At 34.9% G+C, this 15,169-nt stretch overlaps 1 protein-coding gene across 5 annotated transcripts in view; it reads right to left on the reverse strand.

Moving 5' to 3' along the window:
- Positions 1-2,316: 2,316 nt before the first annotated feature.
- LOC107659566 (choline transporter-like protein 2) overlaps positions 2,317-15,169 on the reverse strand; it is a 37,567-nt gene continuing 24,714 nt past the window's right edge. For 2 of the 5 annotated variants that reach the window (XM_016448559.1, XM_016448558.1), the window contains exons 4-23: positions 14,334-14,412; positions 13,283-13,367; positions 12,568-12,678; positions 12,168-12,228; positions 11,948-12,068; positions 11,730-11,813; positions 11,156-11,268; positions 10,939-11,070; positions 10,434-10,533; positions 10,188-10,280; positions 9,472-9,556; positions 9,003-9,265; positions 8,791-8,885; positions 8,269-8,372; positions 7,373-7,446; positions 7,027-7,097; positions 6,810-6,898; positions 6,138-6,222; positions 5,288-5,457; positions 2,892-2,955 (exon numbers count right to left, since the gene is read on the reverse strand). In XM_016448559.1, coding sequence (XP_016304045.1) covers positions 5,297-5,457; positions 6,138-6,222; positions 6,810-6,898; positions 7,027-7,097; positions 7,373-7,446; positions 8,269-8,372; positions 8,791-8,885; positions 9,003-9,265; positions 9,472-9,556; positions 10,188-10,280; positions 10,434-10,533; positions 10,939-11,070; positions 11,156-11,268; positions 11,730-11,813; positions 11,948-12,068; positions 12,168-12,228; positions 12,568-12,678; positions 13,283-13,367; positions 14,334-14,412 — 2,006 coding nt within the window. In that variant the 3' untranslated portion in view covers positions 2,892-2,955; positions 5,288-5,296. Of the gene's footprint in view, positions 2,956-5,287; positions 5,495-6,137; positions 6,223-6,809; positions 6,899-7,026; positions 7,098-7,372; positions 7,447-8,268; positions 8,373-8,790; positions 8,886-9,002; positions 9,266-9,471; positions 9,557-10,187; positions 10,281-10,433; positions 10,534-10,938; positions 11,071-11,155; positions 11,269-11,729; positions 11,814-11,947; positions 12,069-12,167; positions 12,229-12,567; positions 12,679-13,282; positions 13,368-14,333; positions 14,413-15,169 lie in introns of those variants that run through there. The other 3 variants (XM_016448561.1, XM_016448560.1, XM_016448562.1) reach the window with 2 other exon arrangements.

Genomic DNA, 15,169 nt, shown 5'->3' on the forward strand with positions numbered 1-15,169 from the left:
TAGAGAAACTGTAGTATATTATGAAGTAATCATGAAATGATTTTACATTATTTAGCCCTATGAAAAAGGCTAAAGTAAAATATTTCTCCATGAGAAATACTCATATCAAGAGAAAACTCATCTTTAACACATAATTTCTTTAAAAGTGAGTTAAAAGGCAACTGGCTTATAGCCACAGATCTGCGCTAGTTTGGAGCTCCTGCAAAAAATAGATTGACTTCTGTATATTTGGTCAACAACGCCACCTTGTGGGTGACTGAAAATGTTAAAGTTTTATCCAAGTAACTAGATAAAAAATAAAAATGTTGCGCTACAAACCAGTGCGTTTAGGAATAAAATAATAAATTGAAATAATATGATACGAAATACCAGTCTGCAGTATACGGGCTGTTTTTGTACAAATAAAATTAAAAGTAAGCGGATGACACGGACGTCTCGCGCATTCAATTTACAAATACGTTAAACTTAAAAAGGTGGATCTCTATTAAGCTATTAAAATTGAACACACTTGCTAAAATACGCATTTCATGTAAACCTTAATTCTTGTTTTTATATTTAAGAGCGAAACTTATCACTGATCTCCTCCGTCCTCAGTGTCTCACGAAAAAAAGTTACACCAATTTAAAGTCTAATAAAGAAATTGTACACGAGTATAGTAGAAAATTCTTTATTTACCATTTATTGAGGTGTACCAACATGTAACAAAACACTTAAAACACTGAATAGTCACGAACACGGTTAAAGGCAAGAAGTCTAACCGTTTTACCTACATGCAGACACTTATGTACACAGGGCCATGAACTGGAAATGAACGGATAATAAAAGTAATAATACATCTAAACATAGTTTCTACGGTCGATTCTGCTCACATATTGGCAAAGAAAACGTTTTTCTACAATCCTGTCCTACAGCACAATGGACAACACTGCACTGTGTTTTTATATAAAAACCATAAATATAAAGACTATGGGGGAAAAAAGCAAAGCATCAAAATGAAAATCAAAACAAAATATCTAGGCCAAGACGCTTCGGTTATTCTTTAAAGTATTCATTAAAACATTCGGCAGTTATTGCAAAAGCTTTTTGGACATTTAAATAATAAACCTACAACCTCTGTAATTTGACCTCAATCTAAAGAAAAGCTTACACATTTTAAATGGTAACATATGGCTGAGATACTGAGGTCAAACACTGACTGAGGTCAAAAAAAATCTCAAGCAGTGCTGAGGCACATATATAACTCTGACCGACCATCAGTGAGGACTAGTTGGCCTGGTTCTTCTTCCTCAAAACATTGAGAAGGTTCTCAGACATCAGATAGGCTCGTTTTGGGCTGCCGTCGTTCCTCTCCAGGTCCTCCACTGTGATAAATGAATGTGAGAAGAGATGTTGAGGAACAAACAACCCATGGTTTACCTTTAGCTAGCACACTAGAGGAAAGGAAAGTGACATGCCTGTGTTCAACAAACGCCTCACACACAATATAGTCAGACCTAAATAACAAATGCACCTTCTTGCATGATATTTATTAAAGACTAAAAAAATAAATAAAAAAAGAACTGACATGTGAAGTAGCAAAGCACCTAAAAGACAGTGGAAAAGACAGCAGACAAAGTTAAAGGCTTCCCAAGAAGGCAACAAGGTGCTTTTCAAAAGTACGTAGGTTGCAAACTGCTACCAAAAACAAACCTTAAAGTGCATTAAAAAGTAATGGCTTGCAATCTGGAGGAAATGCAGCAATAACATCAGCTGCATGACACTTAAATTAAGAGCAACATTAGATATTTGTCCATCATAGAATGAAACGGCAGCAAAACACAGTACACTCAAAAAGGGCAAAATGCATTGATCATCTGACAGCAAAGACAACTAAAACACTGAATCCAAAACATTTGATGTAAAATAGCCAACTGATGTATAAATAAAACATCTATAAATCAATAAAATGTCTGGTAACAAGTCTGAAAGTTGTTGCTGCTGAGCAGATGAACATGCAAAGCAGAAGGCACTCACTTAAACATGAACATGAACTCAACACTGACCTTATTTGCCTGCTTTCTTAATACACTGTGCAATTGTAACTTTCATAAAGACTTTATCATCCAAGTTCTTTTATTGTTTTAATAGTAACACTTTACTATGGAAGCCCGTTTCCGCCACTGAATAAAAAATAAAACAAGGTAATTGCGACTTTTTAATCTCACAATTCTGACTTTCTCAGAACTACGAGTTCATATCTTGCAATTCTGACTTTAAAACACGCAATTGTGAGTTATAGTCAAAATTGCGAGTTATAAAATCAAAATTGAACACTGAATAGTCACGAACACGGTTAAAGGCAAGAAGTCTAACCGTTTTACCTACATGCAGACACTTATGTACACAGGGCCATGAACTGGAAATGAACGGATAATAAAAGTAATAATACATCTAAACATAGTTTCTACGGTCGATTCTGCTCACATATTGGCAAAGAAAACGTTTTTCTACAATCCTGTCCTACAGCACAATGGACAACACTGCACTGTGTTTTTATATAAAAACCATAAATATAAAGACTATGGGGGAAAAAAGCAAAGCATCAAAATGAAAATCAAAACAAAATATCTAGGCCAAGACGCTTCGGTTATTCTTTAAAGTATTCATTAAAACATTCGGCAGTTATTGCAAAAGCTTTTTGGACATTTAAATAATAAACCTACAACCTCTGTAATTTGACCTCAATCTAAAGAAAAGCTTACACATTTTAAATGGTAACATATGGCTGAGATACTGAGGTCAAACACTGACTGAGGTCAAAAAAAATCTCAAGCAGTGCTGAGGCACATATATAACTCTGACCGACCATCAGTGAGGACTAGTTGGCCTGGTTCTTCTTCCTCAAAACATTGAGAAGGTTCTCAGACATCAGATAGGCTCGTTTTGGGCTGCCGTCGTTCCTCTCCAGGTCCTCCACTGTGATAAATGAATGTGAGAAGAGATGTTGAGGAACAAACAACCCATGGTTTACCTTTAGCTAGCACACTAGAGGAAAGGAAAGTGACATGCCTGTGTTCAACAAACGCCTCACACACAATATAGTCAGACCTAAATAACAAATGCACCTTCTTGCATGATATTTATTAAAGACTAAAAAAATAAATAAAAAAAGAACTGACATGTGAAGTAGCAAAGCACCTAAAAGACAGTGGAAAAGACAGCAGACAAAGTTAAAGGCTTCCCAAGAAGGCAACAAGGTGCTTTTCAAAAGTACGTAGGTTGCAAACTGCTACCAAAAACAAACCTTAAAGTGCATTAAAAAGTAATGGCTTGCAATCTGGAGGAAATGCAGCAATAACATCAGCTGCATGACACTTAAATTAAGAGCAACATTAGATATTTGTCCATCATAGAATGAAACGGCAGCAAAACACAGTACACTCAAAAAGGGCAAAATGCATTGATCATCTGACAGCAAAGACAACTAAAACACTGAATCCAAAACATTTGATGTAAAATAGCCAACTGATGTATAAATAAAACATCTATAAATCAATAAAATGTCTGGTAACAAGTCTGAAAGTTGTTGCTGCTGAGCAGATGAACATGCAAAGCAGAAGGCACTCACTTAAACATGAACATGAACTCAACACTGACCTTATTTGCCTGCTTTCTTAATACACTGTGCAATTGTAACTTTCATAAAGACTTTATCATCCAAGTTCTTTTATTGTTTTAATAGTAACACTTTACTATGGAAGCCCGTTTCCGCCACTGAATAAAAAATAAAACAAGGTAATTGCGACTTTTTAATCTCACAATTCTGACTTTCTCAGAACTACGAGTTCATATCTTGCAATTCTGACTTTAAAACACGCAATTGTGAGTTATAGTCAAAATTGCGAGTTATAAAATCAAAATTGCGAGTTATAAAATCAAAATTGTGAGTTATAAAATCAAAATTGCGAGTTATAAAATCAAAATTGTGAGTTATAAAGTCAAAATTGCGAGACAAAGTCGCGATTCTGAGTTTTTTTCTCGCAATTGCGAGTTTATATCTCACAATATCTCAAACTGCGAGTTATAAAGTCAAAATTGCGAGTTATAAAGTCAAAATTACGAGTTATAAAATCAAAATTGCGAGTTATAAAATCAAAATTGTGAGTTATAAAATCAAAATTGTGAGTTATAAAATCAAAATTGCGAGTTATAAAATCAAAATTGTGAGTTATAAAATCAAAATTGCGAGTTATAAAATCAAAATTGTGAGTTATAAAATCAAAATTGCGAGTTATAAAATCAAAATTGTGAGTTATAAAATCAAAATTGCGAGTTATAAAATCAAAATTGTGAGTTATAAAGTCAAAATTGCGAGACAGTCGCGATTCTGAGTTTTTTTCTCGCAATTGCGAGTTTATATCTCACAATATCTCAAATTGCGAGTTATAAAGTCAAAATTGTGAGTTATAAAGTCACAGTTGTGAGTTATAAAGTCAGAATTGTGAGTTATAAAGTCAGAATTGTGAGTTATAAAGTCAAAATTGTGAGATATAAAGTCGCAATTCTGAGTTTTTTTCTCAAAATTGCGAGTTTATATCACGCAATTCTGACTTTATAACTTGCAATTGCGAGAAAAAAAAAAAAGAAAAGAGCCAGAATTGCTGAGTTTTTTTTAATTGAGTTTATATCACATAATTCTGAGAAAAAAAAAGTCAGAATTGTGAGATAAAAAGTCGCAATTACCTTGTTTTATTTTTTATTTAGTGGCGGAAACGGGCTTTCATACTTTACAATAAGGTCCCATAAGTTAATAAATTAACTAACGTAAACTAACAATGAGTTACATTTGTTGGAGAATTTCTTAATCTTTGTTAACATTAGTTAACAAAAATACAACTGTTCATTGTTAGCTCATGTTTAATTAATATTCACATATTAAACTTGATTTTAATAATCAGTATTAGTTACTGTTTAAAGTAAAATTATTAAGATTAAGAAATGCTTTAGAAGCAATTTTCATTGCTGGTTAATGTGATCCAAGTAGTTAAGTAAGTTAACAATAGGAACCTTATCGTAAAGTGTAACCTTTTTATGATTTAATATCCTGTTTCACTTGGATAAACGTCACATTATTGAAGAAAATAGCTTGTGAATACATTTTCATGTTATTCTCAAGATCATTTTCCCTGACTGTCTATTTATTCCCTTAACACACAATTATTGAATGATTGACAACTCAATGAACTGCAGGTATGATTGAACCTTGTGACCATTCAGTAAATAAGATTTTTTTCCCACATATAATTACAAATTTCCATCAGTTTTCCATTGTTTTGTCGGGAGCCGTCAGCTGCATAGTCTCGTCACGTGAAGTAGGGGTCCGAGCCGCATCCGCGTCCTTCATCAGGATGTCGCGCAGCTCTGTGGTCATGTGATACGGCCGCGCTGCAGAGCCGTCACTGCGCTCAAGGTCTTCACCTTTGTGTGGTGTTAGTGATGTTTAGTAATGTAAAGACTAAGCAAAGAATTGTGTAGTAAATGTGATAAATGTGAAATTGGGTTTGTAAGGAACAGATGTTAAAATATGAAGGTGTTGAATAGAAAACCCAAGGAGGAACGATGGGGGGGGGGGGGGGAACAGATGTTGAATATGAAGGTGTTGAATAGAAAACCCAAGAGATAGGGGAGGGGAGAGGGAACAGCCATAAAAGAAGAAAGAGAAAAAGAAAGAATCAGGTTATTATGAGATGAAAGACAGAAAAGCATATCAGTCCCATTGAAATGCCACACCTTAGTTAAGCAGGTACCATAGACAGATTAGAAACACCTCATACCAGAATACATAACTGGAACGCAGATTAAATCCTCAGTCTAAGGTGCCTTGAGAGGTTTAAACCGAGCTACATGCACTGCCATGCGCAATGAAGAGTCAGTCGGATCATTAGTGACACGAGGCTTCATCCGAAACAGATTTTATATTTCCCTAAATGCAGCACTAAACCATTTTTAAAGGATCACAAATTACAATTTTAAAAGTAGGGGATGTACATTTCTTTGAATTGATTTTCTACCTTCCAGAGTGGACCTTGACGGCTTGATATTTATACTCATACTAGCGGTTTCTGGAGTTAAAACATTTATTAATGGCAAGTACTCACAGAAGCAGAGGAAGAGTGTGTCCACACACATGGCATAAACGCTGAAAAACCCATGTGCAATGAGGTAGGAGCCCACCAACACAGTCTGGAGAAAAAGCACAGACATACATATTCAGACAGACAGCTGCAGCTTTTATTTAATTTGTCTATAAATACAGGTAGCACACATGCATACACTACTGTTCAAAAGTTTGGCTTTTATTTGAAAGTGATAGTTTTATTCAGCAAATAATATAAGATTTCTATTCCAAACATATGTTTTTCAAACTTTGTTCAATAAAGAATTCTGAGCAGATGATTTCTGATCATGTGACACTGAAGACTGGAGTAATGATGCTGAAAATTCAGTTTTGATCACAGGAATAAATTACATTATAACATATATTCAAATAGAAAACTGTTCTTTTAAATTGTTAAAATATTTCACAATATTACTGTTTTCACAAGATTTTTTAAACAAATGAATGCAGTCTTGGTGAACATAAGAGACTTCTTTCAAAAACAAAACAAAAATAAAAATCTTGCTGACCCTGAACTCTAATTGCTGTGTCTTTATTTTCCAGCATGGCCATTATTTGGACATTACAATTTAGACAGATGAGTTCATTAAATAGAATATTGTTCATTTACATTTTTATTTTATTTCATTTATAGTCACACTCGATCACTCACCAAAATAGGAACCCAGTAGTAATGGAGACTGGGTGTGGCACCCTTAAACGCATCCGTATGTCCTGAGAAGAAGAAGAAAGCGAAGATCCCTGGGGAAAAAAAGGGGGATTGAGAAAGCCACTTGATGTATTCCATCAAATTGTAGTTCAAGTTTGTCAGTATTTAAATCTAATGATTAGTTCAGTGTTATATAACCGGTCTAAACTAGGAAACTTACCCACAAGCCCCACAATAAGGAGTTTTCCAAGGAATAAGATGAAATCGGTGACCTTATCCAGGACTACCACCCTGTGACGAGTGAAAACATCTGTGAAACATTCGTCAAATTCAGCCAGCCAACACCAGCTTACAAAACCTACCTTACTTCCTGCACCTTGCCTTTTCAACTATTTTTAATTATTGGTCTATGTTCAAATGCATGCACTTCTTTGCTGTTATCAGCATCATGTTTCATTGTTTGTTAGTGCTTCACAACATGAGCGTTGCACTGTCAATTTAAATATGTTAAAATCCTGCACTCAGTTTCAATTCCTTCAACCCTACAGTTTGAAGAGGTCACCCACCTGATTACGTTTCTCATGAGGAGGAAGAAGGCATCACGTGCTGATCTGCAGAAGTTTTTACCGTATATGGCCACCTGTGGCAGAAAAAAAAGCACTTATTCAGCAAAGACTGCATTTAGAGATGCTATTAAGACACACTTGTGTAGGCATCAAGGGGGAAAAAAATGAACAGTTGACAGTTTAGTGAATGGGTGCCGTCAGAATGAGAGTTCAAACAGCTGACAAAAAGATCACAATAATCTACAAGTTATCCAAAAAACTCCTGTCCATCAATTAACATCTTGTGAAGTGAAAAGCTGTGTTTGAAAGAAACAAATCCATAATTAGAATTTATTTTTTTTTTACCTCAAACTGTCGCTTCCAGCTAAAATAGTCCTCTATCTATAAAATTGCTTTCTTCAATAGAAAAAGTCATTTGAATGAGAGAAATATTCACAGATCAAGCACGGTTTACAAGTGTAAACCATTAAAAACAGTTCTAAACAAATATGTGGGTGGATTTGGAGGTGAGAAAACAACAGGTGATGGACTTTTTTTCCGGAGGAAACTTTATTATGGATTAGAAGCTGGAAGCAAAGGTTAAAAGTTAAAAAAGCCTTAATGATGGATTTGATTCTTACAAACACGCAGCTTTTAACTTCACAAGACATGAATTGATGGACTGGAGTGTGGATTATTGTGATGTTTTTATCAGCTGTTTGGACTCTCATTCTGACGGCACCCATTCACTGCAGAGCATCCATTGCTGAGCAAGTGATCAGATGTAATGCTAAAATTTTTAAAAATCCAAAAACACACTCATCTACATCTTGGATGGCCTATGGGTGAGTACATTTTTAGCAAAATTTCATTTTTTGGTGAACTATTCCTTTAAGTTGCAGTGGAAGAACACGGACCATAATGTAGGCGTTCCTGTTCATAAACTTGATGAACTTCTCCAGGCACCAGAAGCAGCATTTCAAACAGCACAACAAGAACTTGGCAAATTTATTCTCTGCTCCTGTGGGACCAAAAGAAAGCAAAAGAGTTCACACACAAAACAGATTATTGTGAACAGTGCAGGATACGGCAATGGATAATGTTCGGCATCACCTCAAAACGGGAAGCTGCAGGGTCTCCAAGCACCCTAAAATTTTTTATTTTGCAACAATGACCAGATGAATGTACATTAACCAGCTCATTACATGACTACTTGTAAATAAATAAAAGGACATGAATAATTTATCTGAGTTGACGTTATTTTATTATGTGAAAAGAAAGAGACTGCAGAGTAATCCGATAGACATGAAACTACCATAGCTCTGTAGGAAAATAGTCAATTACATGCGTCAACAGTCATTATATGCACATATTCCATAACATATTGCAGTGATTAAGCAATTAGATCAATTTTTGATCTGTTAATGTTTTTCTCTTACCCTTGAGTTTGTGGTCAATATACTCCAACAGAACCCTGATAATCTGGACGATGGCGAGGATGAGAGAACCAAATGCCAGAGAGCCTGTGTGATATCTGTGTGTGGACAAAATGCATCAAATATATATATATATATAACTAAATCGTGCTTAGGGCCCAAATGACACACTTTGCTAACATGCATATTGCATACATCTTTTTCTAAAGCCATACCTGAGGGATCTGCCCAGAGAGGCACACAGCGGGTATGCAGGCATGTCACTGGGTTTATTAGGAGCCCAGTAGTAGGATGCAAATGCCCCTGCCAGAGTCATCTGACCCAGAGCAGTGACAAAGTTTGCACACCAGAAGAACAGGAAGATGTTGTAGAATTGAAGGATGATCAGGTATTTGTGATATGGCGTTTCCCCACCATAGAAAGCAAACAGGCACTCAGACCGCGGACAGTCTCTCTTCATAGTAGAAAGAGTGAAGTTCTGGAAATGTGAAACAGGGATCATTCACTTTAGGACTGTACTACATATTCAAAGTAAAAAAAAAATGTAATGTATAAAGTGTATAATACAGTGCAATGTGTGTAATATTTTAACACTATGATTATGCATGAATTAGGGCTGGACAATAATTCAATATCAATATGTATCGCGATATATTTTTTTTTCATGAATATGTATTTATGCACCTCAGGGTCACAGGTTTGTCTTGCATGTGGACAATCGGTTTCGTTGAAAACCTTATAAACAGGTTCACTGGATGTAGAGAGGAAACTGATTAGAGCGATTAAGGACTAGTACTGGTGTGATCTCGTGACAAATATGTTAAACACGTGACTTTTTATAGACAATACTGTGTTTAAAGAAGTGTTTTGGATATTAGATTACCATATACATCTATTAGGGCTGAGTTGCTGGGAACCTTATTGCTATAAAATATCCCTAACATTATCTTCTTAAATAGATAAATATATATCTCCACTGACAGTCATACAAAAGTATCTGTGTATTCAGATTTAATATTTTATTTATCTATTTTTAAATTATGTCATTTAAAATGATATATTTAATTTAATTCAGTTTTAGTAGATGTATTGACTGATGGTCATTCAAAAGTATTTGTGTATTCTTTTTTAATATTTATTTAAATTTGTTTTTTTTATGTAATTTAATTTTGGTCGATGTTTTGACAGTGCCCTGTTCTTTTTCTGGAGGCTCCTTAAATCATGCAATGGACTTACATTTGTTTGTTTTAGTGAGTGACTCAAGAGGTGACCTTTTGCCCATTGACCTTCCATTAGAGTGATTTTAATTAAGATTAAGTGAGTGACTGTAAGATGCAAGTTCCTGTCTAATAGTGTCAACACTGATTAATGTTTCCACTTCAGTTTTGAGTCAAGGATACACTGCAGTGACGCCCCAGTACACAATGACTATGGTCAGGAGGAGGAAGGTAAAAATAGGGTAGAACAGCGAAGACATCACATAACCCACAGCCCTGAAAGAGGACAAAAAAAACAAGACTTAAAGGTAAAACAAGTACCACGTCTTTAAACTTTAATGACAGGCAGAATCCCCGTAACAAGAAGATGTTGATGTGGAAACATCATGTATTTACTACGGTTTCATATGGATTCCCAAAAACACAAACCTGCTGGCCTCCTTCATGAGCTGAACAGCGATCCGGATTCGTTTCCTGAGGAAGATGAGGAGAATGATGATGATGACCTCCAAAATGGCCAAGATGATGACTGCAGAGATGAAAAGGAGTTACTTTCAAATTTAAAACAATCTACTTTACAATCTGCTAAACCTACAGGCCCATAGCAAAACTACTTGACTCTTCTTAGAGGCGTTGTGAGAGAAAGAAAGACTAGCCAAAGCAAAACAGTAATAAACTGACGACTAGATTGTCCATGCAACTTTCTGCTGTGATGCTAAGGGTGTTGTAGGTGGTTTTCAGTGTGTTGCTGTGCATTTGATAGTGTGTTTGAGATGGTTCCTTATTAGCCCTAATTAAAAGACGATTTTATGATAACGGCTTGGGTTCATCCTTCAATTTTGTACTACAGATTACAGGCTATAGTCTAATATTTAAGGTCTTTTTCAAATTCCTAACCCCAAATATGAGCAATAGTAAGAGTGTGGCTACTCACTGAAGGCCAGCCAGGACTGTCTGATGTGCAGGTACAAAGAGAAATCGGGCTGGAAGCCCAGCTGCTGTAGGGTGATATTAGAACCAGGCGTGTCCTTCAGATTGACATACTTTATGCTGCAGTGAGCAATACCTGCGTAAGAAACAGACAAATGATTGACAGTTTAACAATATACTAGACAGGATGAATGTACTAAAGAGTATGAACCATACCATACCACAGGCAACGACAGCGATGACCATGAAGATCATGACCCAGACCATGATTCCAGCCAGATAACGCAGAAGAACGATGAAGATCAGACTCAGCACCACAGCGACCAACAAACAACTGCACGAAGAAACAGATTAACACTCAATCACAGCAGGAAAGACATTAATTGAAATAAAATAACTATGAACTATTATGATATATTACACAAGTAACCACAAAGTAGTAAAATAAACAGAATATAAAACTAGCATAACTAATATAAAAATTATATCATGTTTATATCATATTTCTAATATTCATTTAGTTTAAGCTGAAATACTAAAATTAAAACTGAGAATACCTAAAATAAAATTTAAATAATAATAATAATAATAACTACTAAACAGAAATATATAAAATATATAAAAATAAATGGCAAAAATACACAACAAAATGACTAAAACTTATAAAAAAATAATTAAAATGATTATTTATCTTAAAATAACACTGATCCAAATATTAACACTAATTCTTTTTATTGAAAGATAGTATATTCACTAACATGAATAAAAAATATAAAAAAAAAAAAATTAACTTACATTAGTATCCAGTACCAAGACTTTGTGTAATCCTCAAAGATCTTCATTGCAACTTGACGACCCTCCATGACTATTGTTGCATTCCTTTGATTGTCAAAACAAATATGAATTTATAATAAATAGCCCTTGAATTGCACTGCAATTGCAATTGCAGCAGTGACATATAAATGAGCAATTTCCTTGCAATATGCATGATTGAGTAGTATAAATGTGTTTACTTCATTCCAGCCACCAGATCTTTAGCGTCTCTCATTTTGTCTCCATCATTAAATGTTTCTTGATCGCCCACTGTGATGACATCACCCTTTTTGCCTAGAGATGGAAAACATCGCTGCAAAACTGAGAGAGAGAACAACAGGATTAAGAAACAGAATCATGAAAAATTTGTAATAATTTCCCATACAGTAAATATTGTAATAATAAAAACTAAAGCTTTACATGGTTTGCTGGAAATCAGATATGCAGGGCACAGTTTTTTTTGCAAAATGTCCACCACTGGCTTTAAAGGGAGACAGAATTGATCGGTTATTAGACATTTGCAAAAAAAATTTACTGGATATTTAACCAACAGCTAAAAATGATTTGTTAAAGGGGTCATATGATGAGATTTCAAGTTTTCCTTTCTCTTTGGAGTGTTACAAGCTGATTGTGCATAGATAAGATCCCTGAAGTTGCAAAGACTAAAGTCTCAAAACCAAAGAGATATTCTTTATCAAAGTTAAGACTCTGCCACGCCTACCTAAAACGGCTCGTTCTAACACGCCCCCACATATCTACCTCACTATGTGGTAATTATCTTTAAAAAAGCATCATATGACCCCTTTAAAAACGAACTTACCTTTGTCCCTGGGTCTGCTCTGCAATAGCTTTTGTAATATTCCCAGTCTTGTGTGTTTCCAATGGCGGTTACCAGAGTCAACGTGCGATCAGGGCATTTCTCTACACACACCTACACACAGAAAGAAAACAAACTTCAGGATATGACATGTTTGACTCTCAAAAACAAAACAAAAACAGTCTATAACATAACCTTAGTTTTGCATGCACTTATTTACTAAAACATGAAAAATCAATGCTAAAAGACAGTAAAACTTGATACTGCACATACAGTGCCTATTATTTTAAAATGGTATGTGAAGCAGTCATTATCATCATTCATTTGACAAATGATGTCCATTTATCACCAAGAAAAGAGTTACTTTCTTATTTTTAATCCAGTGTTGTATAAAAATGTCGGAATCAACATATAAATACATAAACAATATTGCTTGCCTTATTTCTAAATAGCTTTGAAAAAGTGTCTGCTAAACAAATTATGTAAATAAATGCAAATGCAAATTAAAGATAAGTTGAGTGCATTGCATTGTGGGATACAGTATTCCCCACAGTGCACTCTGGTTGTGTACTGCACATGCAATCACATAATAGAAGTGAAAATTCACATACTATGAATGAACGGAGTTCTGCTATAATGTATGAGCAGTATACAGTAGTAGCATGCCAATCCAAAAACAGAGTTGCCACAGACAGAAACGGGTGGACAGGACACAAACCTGAGGCGTGGGACACTGGAACTCGAGGAGGACCATGGGACTGGCACACTTCATCATGTTAAAGTAGAACAACAAGGGCTGCTTCCTGTTACACACATCACAAAAACACATTCTCAGTTCATTGAGGCTTACACTGATTAATTTCAATGAAAATATTCATACATTCCTAGTCCTTGCAACATTTGATATCTCATTTCACTCAAAAAGACATATCATGCCATATCATAAGGTTGCACTACAAATAATCCTTATCTGTCATTTTTACATTTCATTTTTCAAATGGCAGGAGAATAACATAATACTTGATATTTTAATTAACATGGTATAAAGAATATTCCGTTTGGAAAAAAGACATACAGTGTGCATTTGTGGTCTGCTCGATTTTACTTACTATACATATCCTGTGAATAATTCACTGGAATGCACTAAGAATCTCTTCTTTTTCTCCCCAAATCCTCACATCTCTATCCAGGTTTGTTTTCACAGGGACGCTTTAAATGTAACTGTCTTTCATTTTCACATCTGTTCCCTATTAACAGTGTTTACTGGAATGTTTCTAAAGCAGGTAAACACAATATTTCTTATCCGTCAAAATGACAGAAATGACATTGAAATATCATCACTCATTGTTCTAGTTAATGAGCATTTTTGATTAGGGCAACGCATGTTACATAACACAGACATATATTACTACAGTGATATTTAGCACGTGCATAATATTGTTGCAGCAATATTTTGCAGTTCTTCATGGTCTATTTAAAGTAACTTGTTTATATTTTCACATTTGAAGGTTAAGGTCACCTCATTGTGCTAGTTTTTTGAAAATGCTTATTATTGCATTCACAGAGTGAACCTTTCACTGATTATTTACAGTTTAACAGTAGTTACTCCCATAATTCATGCAAAGCATCATGGGGCATATGAAAAAGGTGGTTACTTACAGTTTTACTCTTAAAGTTCTCCTTTACAGTCAAGATTTACAAATGATTTGACTGAATCTTTAAAAAGAACTGGAGCAACAAATAATAATCTTAAATTTGGTGTAACCTACTCCAGTTTTCCCTGGCCACAGTACTGTCCTAGGCTGTCTGTGGGGTAGATCACCTTCCTCGGGTCACCGTGAGTCCAGGCTGACAGATGCAAACAGAAATAATGAGTATTTCATTCACACAGAGCAGGAATTCTCAAACCTTTTAACAGACTTTAATGGGCTTTTTATGTAGCTATTACATTTCCAAAACCACGTCATTAGAGGATGAGAGATTTTAAATGTGTTCTATTTAATAAGTGCAATTTATTTCTGTGAACTGATCAAACTATCCATTTAAATTAATAGATTCAATATTCTCATTCAATGATTCATACTCAAAAATGTTTGTGGATGTCCCTGTGGAGCATTTTTCATAAATGTTCTTTAGCACATATACATGTAGGTAAATTTTGCTGTGTTCATTTAGTGAAAAACAGTGTGGAAACATGAAACATGTCTTCTTTTTATTTGATCTTTAGTGTGTTTTAGTGGTTACATTCAGCATTGTGAAAACATTCAGTTCTTTAGTTTAAATGGCGGTTCCTCTGAAAAAAAAATCACTTTTTAAAGTCACTTCAGAGCAAATACAGATTATTAAATATTTTGAATATCAGCAAAATACTGAAATAAATACATATTTTTTAAGCTATATCGCCCAACACTAACAAACACACACTCATTACGAACAAATCAATAAACAACACTACCACCACTGTTGCCAGATTGGGCGGTTTTGAATTTGATTGTGCGGATAAAATTTGGCTTGGGCGGGTGGACAAAATTTGAGCTGGTTTGGGGTCAGTTTGGCGGTTTTCAAACATATAAATTGCATAGGCTAATTGTTTAACAAACAAGCC

The sequence above is a fragment of the Sinocyclocheilus anshuiensis genome, unplaced genomic scaffold (assembly GCF_001515605.1).
Source record: "Sinocyclocheilus anshuiensis isolate Anshui unplaced genomic scaffold, SAMN03320099.WGS_v1.1 scaffold1277, whole genome shotgun sequence".
Taxonomy (NCBI): domain Eukaryota; kingdom Metazoa; phylum Chordata; class Actinopteri; order Cypriniformes; family Cyprinidae; genus Sinocyclocheilus; species Sinocyclocheilus anshuiensis.